We start from the raw sequence: 22,857 nt of genomic DNA, 5'->3' as shown, positions 1-22,857 counted from the left end.
ACGGGGTGTGAGGTTTATAAACTTGATTAGATTTAGATTTCTGTGTGTGTGTGTGTGCAAGAACACTCCGATGATGCTCTGTACATCTTATTATATCACATGAGAAGATAACTGCACGTAAGATGGAGTTGCCTCACTTTTTGTGGATTTGGGTAGTGACAGCTAATACTTTGCCCAGCACATTTCTTTGGTTTTACCATTTATTTATTCCCTGAATGAGTTACTTCATTATAGGTTGCAACATGATGATTTTCTCATTTTTTCATTCCTTATATATTTTAAAATTTGAATTCTTTTTCTCTCTTTCTCTTTTTTTCTTCTTCTAGAATTGCTTTACTTCATCTGTTAGGTCTATTTAGTTACAGTAAAGTACAGCTCAAATTGAAAAAGTAGGATACATCCAATTAGAGCTTTGCTTATTTTATTAATTTTTCAAAAACCAAGCTTATATTTTGTTACTGCCTCTTGTCATTGTTGTCTGCTTTATTGATTTCTGTTCTTTATTGTTTCCGTCCTTTTTATGTGTTTGGATCTTTTTTCCCCCAACTTTCTGAATGCTTAGCTTGTTGGTTTTAGTATTTGTCTCTGATTGATGGCAGGGTTTCTCAACCTCAGCACTATTGATAATTTGGGTTAGAGAATTTTTTGTTGTGAGCGGCTGGCCTGTGCATTGTAGGATATTTAGCAGCTGTCTTGGTCTCTAGCCACTTGATGTCAATAGTGCACTTTCCCTTCCCCCTCTCCACAGTTGTGATAATCAAAAATGTCTGCATATACTGCCAAATGCCCCCTGGGGGGCAAAACACCTTTGGTGGAGAACCAGTGGTGTAATGCATTTAAGGATATAGATTTTCTTCTTAAATAATACCTTAGTTATTGCTCGCCTTAGTTGCAGCCCACACATATTGCATGTAGTATTTATTGTCTTTCAGTCTAAGGTCTGATTGTCATTTGATCTACAGGTCTACAATTCCTAATCTGTAATTCTGAAATCAAAAGCTCTGAAGAAGTAACTTTTCCCCTAAGTTTGTACCAATTACATTTGATGACAAAACTTGACCTGAACAGACATGAGACTATTTATAGTCTTTTTTGTTAAAGATTTTATTTATTTGGGGCGCCTGGGTGGCTCAGTCGTTGGGCATCTGCCTTTGGCTGAGGGCGTGATCCCGGCATTCTGGGATCCAGCCCCACATCAGGCTCCTCCGCTGGGAGCCTGCTTCTTCCTCTCCCACTCCCCCTGCTTGTGTTCCCTCTCTCGCTGCCTCTCTCTCTCTCTGTCAAATAAATAAATAAAATCTTTAAAAAAAAAGATTTTATTTATTTGACACAGAGAGAGAGAGAGGCAGAGAGAGAGAGAGTGCGTACAAGCAGGAGGAGCAGCAGCAGAGGGAGAGGGAGAAGCAGGCTCCCCGCTCAGCAGGGAGCCTGATGTGGTTCTTGATCCCAGGACCCTGAGATGCTTAACCGACTGAGCCACCCAGGCATCCCTGTTTATAGTCTTTATTTCTGACTTATTTATCTCTTACTGCTTTTATGTTTTGCTGCAGAAATATTAATATCTAAATATGGAGTACTGCATTAGATCTCACTGGGAATGTTAAATTATATATGAAATATATACTATATAAGTGTTCAAAAATCCTAAAAATTCTGAATTCTGAGTCATGTCTGTCTGGGTCAAAATGATTTTTGGTAGCAGCTGTGAACAAGAATTTGATAATTTCCTCTCTGAATTATCTCTATAATTTGAGTCAGTTTCTAAGTATAAGGTTTTTCTTAAAAGCTTGATGACAGGGGCACCTGGGTGGCTCGGTTGGGCATCTACTTTTGGCTCAGGTCATGATCCCAGGGTGCTGGAATTGAGTCCCACATCGGGCTTCCTGCTCGGCAGGGAGTCTGCTTCTCCCTCTACCTCTGGCTCTCTCCCCAACTTGTGCTCTCTTTCTCTCAAATAAATAAATAAAATCTTAAAAAAAATTAAAATCTTGATGTAAAGTATGCTGTTTTGGTTGGAGTGAAGCTTTGTATACAGAAATGAGAAGAGGGGTGCCTGGCTGGCTTAGTCAGTAGAGCATGCAAGTTGTGTGTTGAAGCCCTATACTGGGTGTAGAGATTACTGGGGGGAAAAAAAAGGAATGGGAAGAAATAAGGGTAGAAGAGTGAATTGGGGCCAGGTTTAAAGGGACTGTAAAGGTTTAAGGGGTTTTTACTGTGTTCTGCAGGCAACATTAAGACCTGGCATCTCATCTGGTTGGGTGCCTCAGCCTTTGTCTCACAGCTTTAGTATTTATTTGGTCACTGTCTGTAATAGGTAAGCACCTCTAATCATCCATCTTCACCTTTTCTTACTACTTGGTGCTGTGTATGTCCCAATTCTGAACTCCAGATCTTCTGTAATCCTTTCTATTCCATACTGCACTTGGTAAATTGTCCTCAGGGAACTAGGATGGATGTAGAACTCAATTGTGTGCTTCCTTTCTCTTAAAGATTATAGTTCTGTACTACCTGTTATCCAGTGCCTGGAAATAGTTCCTGCATATGTTTTTTTGTTTTTTGTTTTTTTTTTAAATCAGAGAGAGAGAGAGAGTGCGAGAGCGCACAAGCAGGGGTGGTGGCAGGCAGAGGGAGAAGCAGGCTCCCTGCTGAGCAAGGAGCCTGATGTGAAACTCATCCAGGACCTTAGGATCATGACCTGAGCTGAAGGCAGCTGCTTAACTGGGTGAGCCACCCAGGCATCCCACTGCATATGTTTTGTCCTATTTTATGATTATTTATGGTGGGAAGGCAAGTCTGGTACCAGTCATTCTGTCAAGGAAGCAGAAGTCTCTTACTCCTTTGAAACATATGCCATTTGTCTGTTTTCTCATTGATATCAATCTCCAGCTCATTTGTGCTCATTTTTAGATGACTTTGTTTTGTGGCTTATAGACTTCCTCTCCATTTTATTTATTTATTTATTTATAAAGATTTATTTATTTATTTGACAGAGATAGAGACAGCCAGCGAGAGAGGGAACACAAGCAGGGGGAGTGGGAGAGGAAGAAGCAGGCTCATAGCAGAGAAGCCTGATGTGGGGCTCGATCCCATAACACCGGAATCACGCCCTGAGCCGAAGGCAGACGCTTAACCGCTGTGCCACCCAGGCACCCCCCTCTCCATTTTAAATCCTGTCATCATTCTAGGTGACTTCAGTGCTTGTGTGAATAACCCACCAAATAGTCTATCGTGAGGTGATTCGTCTTTAGCCTCCCACCTGGATCAACATATGTTGGCCCTTGTTATCACCAGAAAGAGCTCTACCTCTGAAATCTTAAAAAGCAAGTATCCCGCTTGATGACCGGCTGCTTCTCATTCATTCAGTCACACTGTACCTGCTCCTTGACTTCTCAGCCTCCTGATTCCTTTGCTTTTTTTGTATTTTTTCTCTTCTGTTGTTACTTTCCTATGCAGTTTAAAGTTGGTCTAGCTTAGAATCCATGGTCCATCACTTCAACTACTCTATTGCCAGTATCCTTAACTCCCTTCTATTGTACTCACCCGACAAAATTCAAATCTTGGATCAGTGATGCTGCTTGCTTTTTTAGTGTTTATATCTTGGTTACTGAATGCTGCTAGAGAAAAATCCCAAATCTGTCAATTTAACGCCCAGCAGTTCCTCAGAATACACTTCTCTTTACTTCTGCCCAGCAGCTCTTTGAGAACTTCCTCAATCTGCTAGAACTTCTGATCTTGCCACTTTTGCCTTTCTGTCTCAGCATCTCCCGTTTCACTTAAAGGACGTGGTATTGCTTTTAATCCTCACTACCGAATCTATAGGTTTAACTGCGTTCTCATCCATTTATTCTTTCTCTTTGGTATTTGGGAAGAGATTATCTCTCCCTCTTATAACTATATCTTCTCTTTAGGCTCTGAATCCCAACTATTGCTGTCCTCTCTAGGACATTAACTCAATTCGCTCTTCTCTCCTATGTCTTTTTCTCTTATCTCCTTCTAGCTTGTCAACATTTAAATATGATTAGGTTTTACTAAACATTTTCAGTCGTTATCTCCCTCCAGCCACCACCTTAGCCTGTCGTTCTTTTAAGAAGAGAATTATCCACATTTACCAATTCACTTCTTTTAGAGGTGGAGGGGCAGAGAGAAGGAAAGAGAGAATCTCAAGCGGACTCCCTGCTGACTGCGAAGCCTGACTTGGGGCTTGATTCCATGACCCTGAGATCATGACCTGAGCCGAAACCAAGAGTCCCACGCTTAACTGACTGAGCCACCTAGGAGTCCCCCAGTTTCATGTTTTTACTTTCATTTCACTCTTTAATCCACTGCATTCCTTTGGCATTCCACTAAGTAGAACTGCTTTTGCTAATTCATTAGTGCCTTTTTTTGTTGCTAAAACTTCTCATTCTCTCACTTAAATTTTAAAATACTTGTATCATGTTAACTACTTCATCCCTGTTGAATTTTTTTTTTACCTTGACAGCCTTTATGACTTCTTTTTTTTTTTTTAAGGTTTTATTTATTTGTTTAAGATAGAGAGAGAGAGAGAAAGAGCGCACGTGCATGCCTGCACACGCACAAGTTGGGGGGAGGGGCAGAGGGAGAGGGAGAAGCAGGCTCTCCACTGAGCAGGGAGTCCGATGCAGGGCTTGATCCCAGGACCCTGGGATCATGACCAGAGCTGAAGGCAGACGTTTAACTGACTAAGCCACCCAGGCGTCCCTATGACTTGATTCTTGTTTTCTTTTTTTCCCAGCTCTTCTAATTATTAGATTTCTTTATAAATTTCTCTTGCTCTGCTTATTTCTTAAATGTCTCTTCTTTTTTCATTCTGCAGCTCCTCCCTGGTAATTTCATTTATTCCCATGACTTCGGTGATCTTTATATGATAATCCCTAAACTTTTTTCCTTAGCTCATATTCTCTGCAGAGATTTAAACTATCCAATATTTAACTGCTCATGAAGCATTTCTACTTGCCGTTTTTTTTTTAAAGATTTATTTGTCTTAGAGAGAGAGTGTGAGCATGAGAAGGGGCAGAGGGAGAGGGAGAGAGCGAGAATCTCTAGCAGACACTGAGTGAAGAGCCTTACTCCGGGCTCAAATCCCAGGACCCTGAGATCATGACCTAAGCTGAAATCAAGAGTCAGATGCTCAACCAGCTGAGCTACTCAGGCGCCCCAACTGCACGCCATGTTTTAAGATACTTGAAATTTAGTGTGTCCAAAGAGAACTAATTTTTTACCTATCCTTTCTGCTCACATTAATCTACAACTTAGTCCTCTTAATTCTTCCTCCTAAATGTTTCAAGACAATCAGCTTTTTATCTCTAAGTCTCTTCCCTAGTATAGGCTATCCTTTGACTCCCGTAGATTATTTCAGCTTTCTTTTCTTTTCTTTTCTTTTCTTTTCTTTTCTTTTCTTTTCTTTCTTTTTTTTTTTTTAAAGATTTTATTTATTTATTTGTCGGAGAGACCGCGAGAGAGGGAACACAAGCAGGGGGAGTAGGAGAGGGAGTAGCAGGCTTCCCGCTGAGCCGGGAGCCCGATATGGGGCTCCATCCCACGACCCTGGGATCATGACCTCAGCCAAAGGCAGACGCTTAACTACTGAGCCACCCAGGCACCCCCTATTTCAGCTTTCTAGCTAGCCTGCATGTTTCCAGTTTAGGCTATTCTCCATATCGTAGCCAGAGTGGTCTTTTGATTATAAATTCTAGCAATACTACTCTCCTTAAAACTTGTAAAATTCCAAAAATCTTAAAATTCTTCATTGCCTCCAGGGTATTACTCAAGACTCTTAGTGGTAGATAACAGAAACTAAACTCACACTAGGTTTGGCAAAGAGTGGAATCATTGGAGGGTTATTTAAGTGTCGGAGGAACTGGAGTGTAGCTAGGCCTCAGAGATACGTGGAACCTGGATTTAAAATACAACCGATACTTTCTTCACTTCCTTTTTTCTCTTTCTGTGGACTGGCTTCATTCTCTTTTCCACTACATAGTGATTTGTGGATGGAAGAACTAGCACCAAAGTTTGTGCTTTATATAGTTACCGGTTAATAAATATAATGTGGTAATTGGAATTTGAACTGTGTTGTTGGGGTGACTGGTGTTTCACAAAATCGTGGTAATGGAAATTTGTGCATATCAGGACTGTGCAGTATGAGGACTGCCTGTATTGAGACATGTTGACATGACTTATTTTATGATACCATTATTATCTGACTTCTGCCTGTTTTTTTTAAGATTCATCTTAAAGTCACTTCTTCCTTGGAGCTACGCTAAGATCTTAGTTCGTGTAGTTTTCCCAAGTTTGGATTCCCCTGCCTCTTCCCTAGTCCCTCATTTGTCTACCCCATTCTCTTCTGTTGGGTTTCTCCTACTTACGCTTTTAAGTTTTTCTATAGATCTGCTTTCTTTGAAAAAAGCTTTTCTGTCCTTTTAAATTTGGGTTGTATGTTCTGCCTGAGGTGTTCCCATATCATGTATGCTTTCTCTGTCATAATATAGAACACATGATCACAACTATATTGTGCCCATTTACTTACTAAAGACCCTGTTTTCCATGCATATAGAGATCATGGCAGTGCTGTTCCTGACTGTATCCCCAGAGCCTAGTACTGGGTGGCACAAAATAATAGGCACTCAGTTAAGTTTTTTTTTTTGATTTAATGAAAGATAATCAGAGTTTTGATGGGGTATGAATACTACAATATCATTGGAAGGTATTTTGGAAGAATATAGTATAGCTAATCAAACATAATAACCTAGGTATTAAATTATAAAATATTGAGAATTTATACTTTCTTGTACTTTAAATGACGTGTACATTTGATAGCATGCATTCTGTGATCCTTATAGTTAAATAAATACATCATAGACATCATGATTGGAGATCTGTCTTCAGTCTGATATGGTAGGTGCTTAATAAATACTTGTCAAATCAATGAAGGGACAACATAAGTTTTATACTTTTCTTGGTTGTAATAATTATTTGCATTTATTTCTAAGGTATCTTCATGTTTTAATGATCTTCTGGTCATTTGTTGCTGGAGTTGTTACATTCTATTGCTCATTGGGACCAGATTCTCTCTTACCAAATATATTCTTCACAATAAAATACAAACCCAAGGTAAAATTTATGTGTTCTTATTTTTAAAAGAGTCAGTATGTATTACCTATGCTGTTTGGTATTATTACTGAAAGCATGTTAAAGCAGTGATTTAAAAAAAAAATCTATCTGCTATTATTTAATAATGGAAGATATCAGAATATAATTTGAAGTGAAATTTACATATGTGTATATTTTTAAGGTATACAGTCTATAAGGAGCTATAAAAAGGAAATACAAACTTCTCAAAAAGTTGAGATCCGTAATTTTAGAGTGTCCTCTAACTGCATATTAACTGTGAGGACAATAAGTTAAAACAGACGTTCCTAAAGTTGGTTGTACAGTAGAATCATCTGGGGAGTCTTTAAAAAAAAAAGAGATTCCTGGGCTCTCTCATCAGAATTGATGGAATAGTTCTTGGTTAGGGACTGGTAATCAGTATTTGTTAAAAAGCTTTCCAGGTAATTCTGAGGCACAGACACAGTTAGGGAACTGGATTAAATTATCTAACCCTGTTAATTTCCCCTAAATGTCTTCATTGCTCCATTAAAAAAGACAGAAATAATCAGGTAGTTTGCTTAACCAAAATAATTTGTATATTTGAAATTTCATTAGGGTGGTAGTGTATTGAATCTATCTCTAGTAGGCAAAGTCACTAGTGTATAGACATCTTGAAGTCTTGCTTAATAGTTCTTCAAGTTGATGTAGTCCCTCTTTTTAGGTTTGTTGGTATTTCTACTCAGAAAAAACACAGAGGAATGTCGTGCCTCTTGTTTGGTCAGAAACGTTATTATCACATCTTTCCTCTCATTGAAGTTAATGTTTTGGAGATATAAAAAATAGTTTTTTCTTACATTTCTGAAGGAGAATATCATTTCCAAATATAGATTCATTTATTAATTATTATTATTATTATTTTTTATAAACGAGCAGAAAAACTGACCTTAATTATATGCTTGGAAATTTGGCTTAGGTATTGCATTTCATCGGGTATTTTTTCTCTCTTATTTGGCAGTTTAGTTTAGCCGGTAGTAGTTATTACAAAGAATGGTTTCAGTGTTACGGCAGACAAATAATAATTAAAAAAAAAAATTCTGTGGGTGCGCCTGGGTGGCTCAGCCGTTAAGCATCTGCCTTCAGCTCAGGTCATGGTCCCAGGGTCCTGGGATCAAGACCCGCGTCGGGCTCCCTGCTCTGTGGGAAGCCTGCTTCTCCCTCTCACGCTCCCCTTGCTTGTGTTCCCTCTCTCGCTGTCTCTCTCTGTCAAATAGATAAATAAAATCTTAAAAAAAAATATTCTCTGAATTTATACATTGATTAATAAGCTTTTGAAACGTTGATTCTTTTTAGTAAAGATTATGTGTAAACTAAGATAAATCTCTCCCATTCCCCATTTCCCTTTTTTAGCAGTTAGGACTTCAAGAATTATTTCCTCAAGGTCGTAGCTGTGCTGTTTGTGGTAAAGTGAAATGTAAACGACATAGGTAAGTTAAACATTTTTTATTTGTTGATCCTTCCAGTTACATTTTGGATTTCAGGCAATTTAATTGTATGTTTTTCTTTAGGCCTTCCTTACTACTTGAAAACTACCAGCCGTGGCTAGATCTGAAAATTTCTTCCAAGGTTGATGCATCTCTCTCAGAGGTAATTGATTTAATTAACATTGCCAAATATACTCAAGCAGAAAATACGAAATACCAATGGAAATTTAATTGTGGACCATCTTAATATATGCCACCTAATCAGTTCTTAACTAGGTAGTTGATTATTATTAAATGTGCGACTTGAATGGTAAGATAGAAATGTTTTTGGATCCCATGTCTAATTTAAATGGACATTTTAGCCAAAGACAGCATTGTTTTACCTAGATATTGCTTAATTCTTATAATGATAGTCATCTTTATCTAGGGTAATACCATTTTGTACTTCCAAAAGGAGACCTGAGCTACAAGGAGCAAGTATGTCCTGTTGAAGTAACCCAGTTTTGACACTTGTTGAAGGGTAGAGCAGAGAATGGGATACTTTTCACTGTTTCCCTGTAATGTAGGAATAGAAAGCATGCTCCCTTATCTTTGTTACAGTCACATTTTATATATACTTTCTTTGTAACATCTATATTTTGGTTATTTCTTTTAGACACTTGTTTTCCCCGTTGATCTAAGAAAGGAGTCAAGTCCTTGAAGGCAGTAAATGGGGTCTAATTTGTTCCCAGCACCAAGTATGGTGCCACATATATTGTGGGTAGTTGATAGACATAAATTAAATTGAATGCTAATTAATTGAAGAATAGCATTAAGCATCTGAATCCTGCCTCATTATCTTTTTTTCCCAATTTGTATCCTTTGGCTAAAAGTGTGCTGCATAAATGCTAAACTCTTGGCACTTTTTTTTTCTTTCGTTTCTTCTTTTTTCTTCTTCATTTAAATCTTCAGGATTCCTCAATTTAAGACTGCTGTCTAGTATGGTAGCCACTAGCTGCATGTGGCTGTTCATAGACACTTGGAAATGTGTCAGTCCAAATTGAGATGTTATTTTGAGGATTTAATAAGAAAAAAGGAATGTGAAATAACCTGTTATATATTTTATTGATTACATGTTGAAATGATAATATTTTGGATACATTGGGTTAAATAAAATATATCATAAAATTATTTTCACCTGTTTTTACTTTTTAAAAATGTAACTCCTAGAAAATATAAGATTATGTATGTGGCTCACATTATATTTCTGTTAGAGAGTGCTGATTTGAGGTCTGCTGAAGATAAGACCTTGGGCAAGAGTATTATTTGTGAGTCTTTGACACTTCATTCATTGCTTAAAAAAAAAAAAAAGAAAGAACTTATGTGAAGCTCTTGGCCTACTGCCTGGCACATACTGGTTTTTAGTAAATACTAGCTCCAACATTTAAAAACATTCTTTGAGATCTTACTATAGGCAGGAACTGGACTAGGCCCCAGGAATAAAAGGAAAAATAAGATATGGTTCCTTTCTTCTAGGAACTTGAGTCTAAGAGGGGAGGTAGACATATATACAGGTAAATACGATATAATGTGAAGACAGGCAGAATTCGAAGAAATGTACAATGTATATTATTAGTACAGAGGAAGAAATGCGTAACTGTTGAGAGGGGCAAACAGAAAGTATGACTAGAAGTTTGCCAGACTGATAGTGTGGGAAAGGGTATTTCAGGGTTTGGAAAGTGCTTTTGAAAGGAAAGGGAAGCTTTGAATAAGGTGTTCAGTAAGCTGGAGGGAAAAATGTGAGGAAGGATGTGGACATTGAAGAGACTATTTTCTAGTAGCTAATATTTATTGGTTACTTGGTGTATATTAGGCAATATACTAATTACTGTACTTAGTTATTTCCTGGAATCATATAACCTATAAAATAGGTGCTATTATTGATTTTACCAAAACTGGGCTTTAGAGGGTTTTAATTTTCTCAAGTTCATCGCTGGCTGGTAGCAGAACTTACTCTAAAACCTGGGTCTGGCTTAGTTCTTAACCAGTTTTTATATGGCTCGTTAGAAATTTGATCATCAAAAGACTTAAAGGGCCTTGCTGAAGGAGTTTAATTGATCATGGAAGCCACTGATTTTTGAAGTGTGTAACTGGAGTTTTCAGATGTGACTTACAGGATACAATGGGAAGTAAAAAGGAAGTAAATGGTCACAGCTGCTAGCAGACAGCTTTCTCCCACTCCTTCAAAATCAGTGCAGCTCCACTTTTCTTACTTTGATATATTGTGGTTTGATAAACTGAGGATTTTATGCAGGGCAGTGATGTATTCAGATATATGTTTTAGATTACTTTGGCAGCTCTGTGGAGGGTGGACAGGAGCTAGCTTGGAAGGAGAGAGACTAGAGGCTCTTGGTACAATATAGGGGTGAGACGATAAGGACTGAATAGTGGAGCTATAGAAAAGAGCTACTTAGGATGTAGTCAGTAGTACTTGGTGATTGGATGTGGAGATTAAAGTAAGACCAAATATTTAATGACAAAGTTTCTAGTCTCCTGTGTCATACCCTGTTTCTGTTTCCTACTTTCCCAGCTGGTATCACTAGTGCTTAGTTTTTCTAATAAAAAATGAAATCTTGCCTTAATATTTAGAGAATCTGCCATCTTCCTTGCTGCTGCCAGAGAAGGAATATGTAGGCATATAGTCAGAATAGATACCTTTGTTCATTTCCTCCCTGCTGCTTTTGAAAGTTACTGCCCACTGTTACAAGTCTTTTTAAAAATTAACATAATGTTGCATCCAGAGTTAAGAAATGGAAAGTTTAACACCCAGGGTTTCTTTTGTTTTGTTCCTTTTTCACTTATAACTTATATACTGATTTTTAATTTACAGCTAAGATTTTCACAAAGTGAACATATCCGTATAACCAGCACCCAGATCGAGAAACAAAGCATTATTAGCCCCCTAGAAGTCCTCCTCATACTTCCTTTTAGTCACTATTCTCCCTTCAAAAGCAATCACTGATAGCTAATTTTGACCCCTTATATAAGTCTGACCTGCTTGTTTCTTCATTTTATTCTGGAAATACTGATTTATAGAGAGAGTTAGGAATTCAAAAGACTAATCTATTATTTGCCTTCTTTCCACAGAACTTTTAGTTCAGTGAAACTTCAGAATCAGGAACAATTTAAGTTTGTTTGTTTTTTTAAATTTTGGGAATGTTTAGAAATGCGTGTATGTCATCCTAATAGTATTGTTTCTTTTTATGGAGTTTTTTGGTTTTTCAAAGCGTTTTCTCAGATGTTCCTTTTGATCATCACAACAGCCATGTACAGTATATGTCATGTGAAAGTATGATATTAGATGTCACATAAGGATAATAAAATTGGTTCTTGGCAATATATATTACTTGGTAGTATAGTTTATTTTCCTAGGATTAGTTAATTAATTTGATTTTTCTTTAAAAACTAATTTTTTACAGGTTCTTGAATTAGTATTGGAAAACTTTGTTTATCCATGGTACAGGTATGTTCTCTCTATAAGACCTTTTTTCTTTAGTGAATACAATTAAGTGTGCTAATGTGTTAGCAACACAGGCCAGGATTTCTCAACTTTGACACTGTTGACATTTTAGGCCAAGTTATTATTTGTTGTGGGGGGGCTGTTCTGTGCATTATCGGATATTTAGCAGAGGCCCTGGCCTTTTTGCATGAGATACTAGTAGCACCCCTTCATCCTTTTATTTGTGACCACCAAAAATGTCTTCAGAGATTGCTGTATGTTACCTGGGAGGCATACTTGCCCCTAGTAAGAACCGTAGATGTAGGCAATCAGTTAACAGTTTAGTGGTAGCAAGGAAGAAAAAACCTTGGTTACTTTTTGAAAGAAAGTTAACTTAGAGAATTCCTCATCACTCCTAAATGGAGGGATTTAATATTTTATTTTATTTATTTTGTTTTGTTTTGTTTTGTTTTGTTTTCTTTTCTTTTTGTAAGTGATTTGGGAAACATTCCATGGTCCTTTTTTGTTTTTTGTTCTGTTTTTTTTTTTTTTTTTTTTTTTTTTTTTTTAAGATTCCACTAATTTATTTGAGAGAGAGAGCAGAGAACACAAGTGGGAAGGGGGGGGAGAGGGGCAGCGGAAAAGGGGAAAGCAGACTCCTTGCTGAGTGGGAAGCCCAATGCAGGACTCAATCCCAGGACCTTGAGATGATGACCTGGGCCGAAGGCAGATGCCCAACTGACTTGAGCCATCCATGTGCCCCGATTTAATATTTTATATGCACTTTTTACATTTGAAATAATCGTACATTTAGAGGAAAAATTTATATTCAGATATTCCATTAAATTAAAAGATAATTTTAGGGGCGCCTGGGTGGCACAGCGGTTAAGCGTCTGCCTTCGGCTCAGGGCGTGATCCCGGCGTTGTGGGATCGAGCCCCACATCAGGCTCCTCTGCTGTGAGCCTGCTTCTTCCTCTCCCACTCCCCCTGCCTGTGTTCCCTCTCTCGCTGGCTGTCTCTATCTCTGTCAAATAAATAAATAAAATCTTTAAAAAGAAAAAAAAATAATTTTAATAGAATTTTCCTAGAATATCAATGTTTTTTCCAAAGTAACTCTGTTTTTAGTATCTGCTATGGATATACAAGTGCCTTGCAGGATATAGAAAATAGTTTACATCTGAAAAATTAATCTAGTTTGAGAATCAGAAATTCAAGATATATATTTAATAAATAAATGTTTCCTTACAAAAGCATCATGTATTTAGTTACATATTTGAACACTTATACCTATATGACTTACAGATGTAATATTTAATGACATCTATCCTAATTTTATATAATTTTGAATTTTCTCATTAAAAATGCTAGTAGGAGAGATGCTCTATATGTATTAAACTTAATATCCAGTTTATATGCCATATTTTCCTGAAAAGCTATGTAAATTAATATTTTTATGTTGGATTCTGTCTTAAATATGGGGCATTTGCCATTTAAGTAAGGCTGATACTAAGTCTTTTTGTAAAATGAATCCTCTTGTGAAGACTCCCCCCACCCCCACCCATGTTCTGACTCTTCATAAGAGCTGGCTATATTTCTAAATGATGAAGTATGTATTTTCTCCTCAGTGTAGTTATTGATGCTGAAATAGTCACTTCCCTGGGGTTAATAGTGGGAAGCTTGGTTAATACAATTATCTTCTTTATTTGCCAAGGGACTTAATAGTACCATCTTCAAGTTCAGGATATCACCATTATACATACTTTTCTTGCTTGCTTTGATTAGGGAAGTGTCCTAATTCTTCTAGGGACCTCAACACTTCAGGAAAATGAAAAGTTCTTCAGAAGAAGGTTGTCAAAATTTCTGTTTAAAAATGTTTGAGTTTCAGTTTATTTTCTTTCTCAAATAGAACACATTTTTTTTACCTTTTAGAATTAATTTATATTATTAACTATAAATATTTTAAACTAATTTAAAGTTTTGTATTAATTTAATTCTGTTACTCCTCCAAAATTATTCTTTGTTTTATTTCTTAGAAATTTCTTTGAGGGGGCGCCTAGGTGGCTCAGTCGTTAAGCATCTGCCTTCAGCTCAGGGCGTGATCCCGGCATTCTGAGATCAAGCCCCACATCAGGCTCCTCCGCTAGGAGCCTGCTTCTTCCTCTCCCACTCCCTCTGCCTGTGTTTCTTCTCTAGCTGGCTGTCTCTCTCTCTGTCAAATAAATAAATAAAATCTTTAAAAAAAAAAAAGAAATTTCTTTGATAATGCTTAGAAAATGATTGGAGTATTGTAAAAATATGACTTTGTATATGTGGTTGTCTACAGGGAATATATACTGTAGTTTAGTTAATAATGATTATGTTTTGATACTAGAATTATGGGAGATGTCTATTTTTTTGTACATTTTTATTTTTTATTCTGTAACAATGCAAAGAAAAATAACATAGATAAATGGGAAAAAAAAGGAAGTTCTAATATTTCCTTGGTTTCTAGGAGTAGCTGTGTATTTCTCTGAGCTTTTAAATGCTTGCTTTTCTCCTTAATTGAAGGGATGTAACAGACGATGAGTCCTTTGTTGATGAACTGAGAATTACATTACGGTTTTTTGCATCTGTCTTAATTCGAAGGATTCACAAGGTATATATTTATAATGAGAAATTTGGGAATTTGGGGTTTTATTATTACTAAAGAGATTTTTAAAAATCTTAGTTTTACTTTATCCTATACTGTATTTTTTTCTTCACTTTTAATTTTTTTAGATTTAAAGATGTGAATGGGTCACTTTTGATTCATTGATAAATTTTACTTTCTTTAATGCTTAGATATCTTGGTTTGTGGTAATTAGAATTAAAAAGACAGCTATAGGAAAAAAAAAGTCATGTTCCTGTTAGATGAATTTACTGAATAAATGGTGATGATTATGACCTACTTTTAAAAAAAAATTTTTCAAGCCATATTATGTTTATGTTTGGGTCTTTGCCTACATATATTTACAATGTGTTGGCTATAGACACACATGCTTGTATACTGCCTTGTCAGTTTGATAGAATTGGTATGTATCTGTAATTAGTAAATAAAGATAAATCTTGTTAAGTGTTTCTGTACTTTTTAGAGAAGTTAACAGTATAGTCAACCACTATAGAAAAGATATGCAAAAAAACAAGCAGTTCATGAAAGAAAAATAGAAAAATGGCCAATAAATACTTGAAAATATGTTGTTTCACATCACATAAATATTGTTTTTTGATGAGATGCTATTCTGATTCCCTCTCCGATTGGGAATGACGAAGAATGATAATGTCTAGTAGTGGTGATTGTGGGGAAACAGGCAAAGCAAGTACAAATCCAAATTGGTATAATTCTTATACTGGAAGGCAGTTTGGTAATCTTTATTAAAAGACTTAAAAATGTCTATACTCCCAAATTTAATTCTGTTTTGTTAATATATTTTAAGGAAATAATCAGAGGTATATATAAAAACGTATGCGTAAAGATTCATTGTAGTATAATTTATAATAAGGAAAACTGAAAAGAAAAGCTGACATCTAATGATAAGATTGTTGATTAAAATATAGTACATGCCAATTATAGAAATCTGTGCAGCCATGGAAGATCATTTTATAGACTAGTACTTATTTACATGAGAAATTATTTTTCTTATATAATCAAATGGAAGAGGCTGGAAAGTAATATATGTGGTATTTTTCCACATTGAAAACAAAGCTCACATATTAAAGCTTGTTAATATATATATAAATTAAGGACACATATATATCCTTTTCACTGTTAACTCTTACTATCATGGTAGGTTGATGCTGATTTTTGGTTCTTTCTATGTGTTTCTTTCTGTTCACTTTTTTTTTTTTTGTATGAGCTTTTTACCATTTTATAAGTAGGAAAAAGTTGTCAAAATTAATCATATTGTTTAATAAAGGTCTAGGCAGCTGTATAAACTAATTGAAATAAAAGATTTGGTAAAAAATATTAATTGGTTGATGATAAGCCACTTAAATTACAACTTAGAGTAAGTCAAATAAAATTAGTTGATCATAAAGCTGACTCATTACAATAAATTTATCTATAGGTATTACTGAGTAGAATAGCTCTGCTCTGTTAGGCTTTGTAATAGCCTGGTGATTTTAAAATCAAAGTACTTCATCCTTGGATTGTGTTACATGTATTTTTTGGTAACAGCATTATTGAGGTCTACTTTGTATACCAGACAGTTCATCTTTTTAAAGTGTATAATTCAGTGGTTTTTAGCATATTCCTAGATTTATACAACCATCACCACAATTTTATAACATTTTTATCACCCAAAAAGAGACCTCATACCCTTTAGCCATAAACCCTTGTTCTCTCATCCTCTTAGATCTAGCCAATAGCCAATCTACTTTCTGTCTCTCTAGTTCTGTTTATTCTGGACATTTCATATAAATGGTATCATGTAAAATGTAGCCTGTTCTGATTGGTAATTTTGACTTGGTATAATGTTTCCAAAGTTCATCCATGTTATGTTGTAGCATGTATCAGTACTTCTTTCTTTTTTTATGTCTGGATAACATTCCATTGTGTGGGTATGCCACATTTTGTTTATTCATCCATCAGTTGATGGACATTGGATTATTTCCACTTTATGGCTGTTATGGATAATGTTGCCATAGCATTTGTATACAAGTGTTTTTGATGGTTGTGGGGATATATGTTTTCATTTTTCTTGGGTATATACCTAGGGATATAATTATTGAGTCAAATGGTAACTCTATTTAACTTTTTGATTAACTGCCAGACGCTTTTCCAAAGTGGCTGCACCATTTTACATTCCCACCAGTAGTATATGAGGGTTCTGATTTCTTTATATCCTTGCCAGAGCTAGTTATTATCTCATTTTTTAAAATTCTAATCATGCCTAATGGGTATGAAGTGGTATCATTGTGCTTTGATTTGCATTTCCTGATGACTTATGATATTGAGCAACTTTTCATTTGCTTATTGGCCATTTGTATGTCATTTTTTTTTTTTTTGGAATAATGTCTATTCAAATTCTTTGCCTGTTTTTTAACTGGGTTGTCTATGTATTATTGAGTTGTAAGAGGTCATACATATGATTTGCAAATATTTTTTTCTGTTTTCTGGATTGTTAAGCTTTCTACCCTTTCTTTTCATTTTATCTGCATCACTGTCCCAGCAGATAAGAGGGTCATTATCATACCCATTTTATAGAAAGTACCTTTGTCAAAGTGTCAGAAGTAGTAGTTAATGGGCCAACGATTATGCCTGGTCATCTTATTCCTGGTACAATGTTCTGTCCCTGATACCATTGCCTAAATAATATAAATTGGCAGTTGGGGATAATGAAAACAAAGAATCATCCGCAGTGTTTTTTTAAATTAAAGTTTAGTGATGAACCCATTATTTTACCTTTTTGATTCTGACCTGAAGTCTCTAAAATGGAACTTAAAAAGGAAAATTTTCATGAGTATTCTCAGAAGACAAGATTTTATAAAGTGTTTGAAAATGAAAACATCCAGCTTATTTGATATCACAGCGACCTTTAGTCATTGAGGACAAAAAGCCAGAGAGAAATGAAGAGTAATGTTATTTTGCAAAAAGGTATACTAATAACAAAAATATTCCCCCTTATTGAATATGCTTGATCTTATATAGCTTAAAGATATCTGTAAACTCTTCTGGGTTTTACTGGTAAATCACTAAAAATTGGGGGTTTATGATTCATCACATTTATTAGATTTATTAGCCTGTGATTCCCCCTGCTTCCTTAATATGGACTTTAAAAAGAATTGAAACTTTAACTCAAAACTGCTGTGATGCAGTTTTGTCATGCTTTTGAAAAACGGAAAATGTATGAGTTTTGTGGTAGAAGATAAGCCTGTTGAAGTCCAGTAAACATGCTTTTTGGTGATTCATTTTATTTGCAATTTAGTTCTAGTTATTTTTTTTCTCTTATGTGTGTACCTATAAGCCTCCAGTCCTCCATCACTTACCTACCATAGTCACTACAGTTACTAGCCTTTAAGCTGAAAAATGTCTGTGGGGAATCATGAAATTCAATATTGTTCCAAAATAGAATGCTTCTATATAGCTTAAAACCAAGATTTGTCTTGTAAGCTGAATAAAAAAACTTCATTTTTAAGTAACCTTAATAAATAGAAATTTATGGCCCCAAAGGGATGATAAGTTACTTGAGATTTTTCTTTGAATGTGTTTGAAAGAAACACATTAAAGAAATCAATAAAGATACTGTTTTGTGAGAAAATTTAGTATATATAGTGCATGCATATTAAGATATATTTTCTTTAGTGTGATAAAGAAACTGTCTAAAGTTATAGTTAGTATGATCCAAGAATATAAAGCACTTTTAAATTATATTTTTGAAAGATTCTAAATATATCTCTACTTTTTAAGATCATGTGTTCCAGTATCATAAATGTAGTGCTTCTGCCATTGTGACTCATTGATGATTGTTTTAAAAGTTTTATTTTAATGTTGAATTTTTCTAGGTGGATATTCCATCTATTATAACCAAGAAACTGTTAAAAGCAGCAATGAAGCATATAGAGGTGATAGTTAAAGCCAGTCAGAAAGGTAATACAGTTTTCTATTACAAAGTTTGAGTGATTTTTATATACCAGCTTTCCCCTTAAATACCTAAGTATGATTACTGATGCATTAACTGATACTCACAAGTGCTGTGAATGTATTCCTGTAAACCAAAATCCTTTTCAATACTTTGTTTATTGTGTGATTGTGAAAACTCAGGAATCTATGAAAATTAAAATGTAGTTATTTAACTTTAGATAGTAGTATTGATGACTTTCATCTTCTTTTGGATGATAGTCTGTTGTCTTTATTACTCCCTCTGAGGTGTCTCTCACATCTCTTCCCCCTTTCTCTTCTTAATGATTTCAATAGTTTTGACCTATTCCAGCCCATCCTATATATTGCTACCATGTTAATTTCAATTCTCATGTTATCTCTCTACTAAAAAAAATTTAGTGACTCTGTTATAAGAGTCTAAATTGTATATTTAAATACTTTCTAGTCAGATATTTTGATTTACTCTTATCTTTCACTATGTATTATGTGTTGCCTGGGATCACCTACTTGCAGTTTTTTGTGAATGTCCTGGCCTTTATGGTCATGATTTGCACATAGCATACATTCAGCAAATGTTTTCTGGTTGAATGAATGAAATCTTTATTTGGGACTTTTCTCGCTCTTAGCTCAAACTGATTTTTTTTTTTTAAACAAAATTACTTCTGTGCTCTATACTTGGATCTTTGCAAAGCTGATTTTCCTTGTGTTTGCATTTGGTATTCTTTGTGGGTGCTTTCCCAATGCTTTTGGTATTCTCTGTCAGTGCTACATATTACTCCATGTAGTAACTGTGTAAAAGAGGTTGCATGGTCATATTTTCTGGTACTTACTATACATTATTCCCCTTCTGGAAATTCTCTGTAAATACCAGCATACTAAAATCTCTGAGCAGTCCTGCAGCAAAGAAATGGCTCTAACTATTTAAATAGTTTTTAACTTCCCACATCCCAAACTCATTTGAGCACAGAGCCAATTTTCCCTCCCTCATAATATCAGTTAATATAAGCAGTTCATTTGGGGAAATTATGTTCTAGGCAGAGTTGAAGTAAAAATAAATCAGATTATTAGTTTATTTGTTTTTTTGGAATGAATAATTCCTCAGTTATGGAAGCATTTCAAAACATATATATATTTGAAATTTTTTTCTGTGTTCAACTTATAATATTATAACAACTAAAAATAGTTTTACTTTCAACATATTTAAAAAGTAGAAGAGTTTGAATATGTGTACTTTAATTGTTGAATAAAAAAATTAACTTAAAAATCATTGTCCTGTCACTGGCAAAAACAAATTAGAAGATAGCAGTTGTCAAAGGCTACTTTACTATCAGAAAAAAAAAGTAGGAAAAGTGTTTTTTTTATTAGTAAATTTATTCATTATTATTATTTTTTAAAGACTATTTGAGGGAGAGAGACAGTGAGAGAGAGAGAGAGAGAGATCACGAGCAGGGGTGAGGGGTAGAGGGAGTAGCAGACTCCTTGATGAGCAAGGAGCCCAATGCAGGACTTGATCCCTGGACCCTGAGATCATGACCTGAGTCAAAGGCAGACACTTAATGAACTGAGCTACCCAGGCACCCTATTATTATTATTACTATTTTAAAAGATTTTATTTTTAAATAATCTTTACACCCAACATAGGGCTCAAACTTACAACCTGGAAATCAAGAATCACATGATCTACCGACTGAGCCAGCTCGGTGCCCCAGTAAATTTTACTTTGTAGAGCAGTTTTAAGTTTATAGAAAAATTGAGCAGAAAGTATAGAGAGTGCCTATATATATATCTCTTTTTTCCCCTATTAATGTCTTGTATTAGTTGGTACATTTGTTACTATTGATATACCAGTATCGATAGATTATTATTAACTAAAGTCTGCAGTTTTCATTCAGGTTTACTCTTTGTATTGTACATTCTACGGGTTTGGACAAGTGCGTAATGCCATGTATCCACCATTACTGAATAGTTTCACTGCTTTAAAGATCCCCTGTGTTTCAGGACCGCATTGGACTCCTTGCTCAGCAGGGAGCCTGCTTCTCCCTCTGCCTGCCGCCCCCCCCTTGTGCGTGTGTGCTCACTCTCTTTCTCTGACAAATAAATAAATAAAATACTTAAAAAAAAAAACAAAACCCTGTGTTTCACACAGACATCTCTCCCTCTTTCCTTCATGAACCCCTGGCAACCATTGATCTTTTTATTGTCTGCACAGTTTTGCCTTTTCCAGAATGTGATGTAGTTGGAATCATACTGTAGCCTTTTCGGACTGGCTTCCTTTATTTAAAAATATCGATTTAAGGCTCCTCTATGTCTTTTCATGGCTCGACAGCTCATTTTTTTTTTACTGCTCAGTTATATTCCAGTGCATGAATGTGCCACAGTTTGTTTATCCATTCACCTGTTGAAGGACATCTTGCTTGCTTCCGAGTTTTGGCAGTTATGAATAAAGCTGCTATAAACATTTGTGTGCAGGTTTTTGTGCGGGAGAAGTATTTTTAATATAGTCTTCAGTAATAGATTGTGCAGAAGGACCTTACTCTCCAGCCTTTCATCCAGAAGATATCTCTTTGTCATGGATTCTGGAGACCTTTCTTGTTTTGATCTGAAAACTGCTAATCTATAAGGCAGTAGATATACTGATGATTACTGGGGATCAATCCATGTTGTGTTTTCCAGCATCTATATTTTGCTTATATTCCCAATTAAGATTTTCCTCCTTATATTCTATCTTTTGCCTGATTTCTTTATTTTTCTCATTATCTAGAACTGCAAAAAACTCTCATGTCTGACAGTTGCTGAATAGATTCCAGTCTCGTGTTTTAATTTATATATTATGTGTGAATGCTTAATCACATTGAATGTTATAATTATACATTTTGCATGATGACTTTTCAGTGTTTATGATTGCTTAACTATTTACTGATGTGGGAACTAAGGGTCATAGGGATTATATCATTTGTTCAAATCATATCAGTTTGTTAAGTAGAGCTGGAATTTAGCATGGCTAAGTCTCATTTTAAATTCTGGCTTATGACATAAATTAAAAAAAAAAAACCTGTGCCCCAAATTCTTGGAGAAAATTGCTTAGTAAATAATTGCATAATTTTGAAATAAAATGCGTTTCTTGTAATAACTACTTCCATCTTTGCCAGGCCTTCTTTTGTACCTCAGGCACAGATAGCCTTCATATACCTTCTTAGTACTCACATTATTAGAGTGCATATAGTGGCTTTTTTTGGGTAAATGTGCTTGCATTCTCTTTGAACAAAAATAGAAGAAAATAGTCAAAAATAAAGCCATTGAATTAGAGTTAAGATTCCTTTCATATTGGGGGCGCCTGGGTAGCGCAGTCGTTGAATGTCTGCCTTCAGCTCAGGGAGTGATCCTGGCGTTCCGGGATCGAGTCCCACATCGGGCTCCTCCGCTGGGAGCCTGTTTCTTCCTCTCCCACTCCCCTGCTGTGTTCCCTCTCTCGCTGGCTGTCTCTCTGTCACATAAATAAATAAAATCTTTAAAAAAAAAAAAAGATTCCTTTCATAGACTCTGATTTTAAAACTCTGCACAGAGTGCAAATAGGGGAAAGCGTGACTTGTTTTCCTCCTTATCTTTTGAGGTCTGTAAAAAGAAGTGACAATACTATTACCTTTAAGTTAAAATATTAGTTTGGGACACCTGGGTGACTCTGTTGGTTAAGCCTCCGACTCTTTGATTTTGGCTCGGGTTATGGTCTCAGGGTCATGAGATCCAGCCCAGTGTCAGACTCCACACTCAGCACAGAGTCTGCTTAAGATGCTCTCCCTCTGCCCCTCCCCTCTGACCCCCCTCCCCCGTCTCCCCACACTCTCTCTCTTTCTCTAAAATACTAGTTTAGTACTTGGCCTTTTAAGAAAATGTTCTGTTAATATAAATTTTATAATTACTTAATGTTCATTAAGTAATTTATCTGTTCATGGACTTCTGTATTATACAGTTCTATACATCTTAAATCTTATACTCTGAGCAGGAGACACAGAATTTAACCAAGGAAGACAGTGCTTTAAAAGGTTACCTGAATGATTTAGATGTGAAAGCAGAGAAAACAAAGAGTTTTAACAGGGTTTGTGTGTGTATTTGCAGAGGATGAACAAGGTATAACATTTGATAACAGCAGCTTTGGATGTTCTAGAAGTTTTCTGTA

General features: G+C 35.6%; 1 protein-coding gene across 17 annotated transcripts in view; it reads left to right on the top strand.

The window, feature by feature from the left end:
- The window catches only part of SNX14 (sorting nexin 14), an 83,509-nt gene that overhangs the window by 10,463 nt on the left and 50,189 nt on the right, over positions 1 to 22,857 (top strand). For 11 of the 17 annotated variants that reach the window (XM_057303895.1, XM_057303896.1, XM_057303893.1 and 8 more), the window contains exons 2-7: positions 7,008 to 7,128; positions 8,515 to 8,591; positions 8,673 to 8,751; positions 12,047 to 12,090; positions 14,615 to 14,702; positions 18,587 to 18,671. In XM_057303895.1, the coding sequence (XP_057159878.1) occupies positions 7,008 to 7,128; positions 8,515 to 8,591; positions 8,673 to 8,751; positions 12,047 to 12,090; positions 14,615 to 14,702; positions 18,587 to 18,671 (494 nt within the window). The remainder of the gene's footprint in view (positions 1 to 7,007; positions 7,129 to 8,514; positions 8,592 to 8,672; positions 8,752 to 12,046; positions 12,091 to 14,614; positions 14,703 to 18,586; positions 18,672 to 22,857) is intronic. The other 6 variants (XM_057303894.1, XM_057303892.1, XM_048219612.2 and 3 more) reach the window with 1 other exon arrangement.

Source organism: Ursus arctos, unplaced genomic scaffold (genome assembly GCF_023065955.2).
Source record: "Ursus arctos isolate Adak ecotype North America unplaced genomic scaffold, UrsArc2.0 scaffold_29, whole genome shotgun sequence".
Lineage (NCBI taxonomy): Eukaryota > Metazoa > Chordata > Mammalia > Carnivora > Ursidae > Ursus > Ursus arctos.
This window is presented reverse-complemented; position numbering and strand designations above follow the sequence as displayed.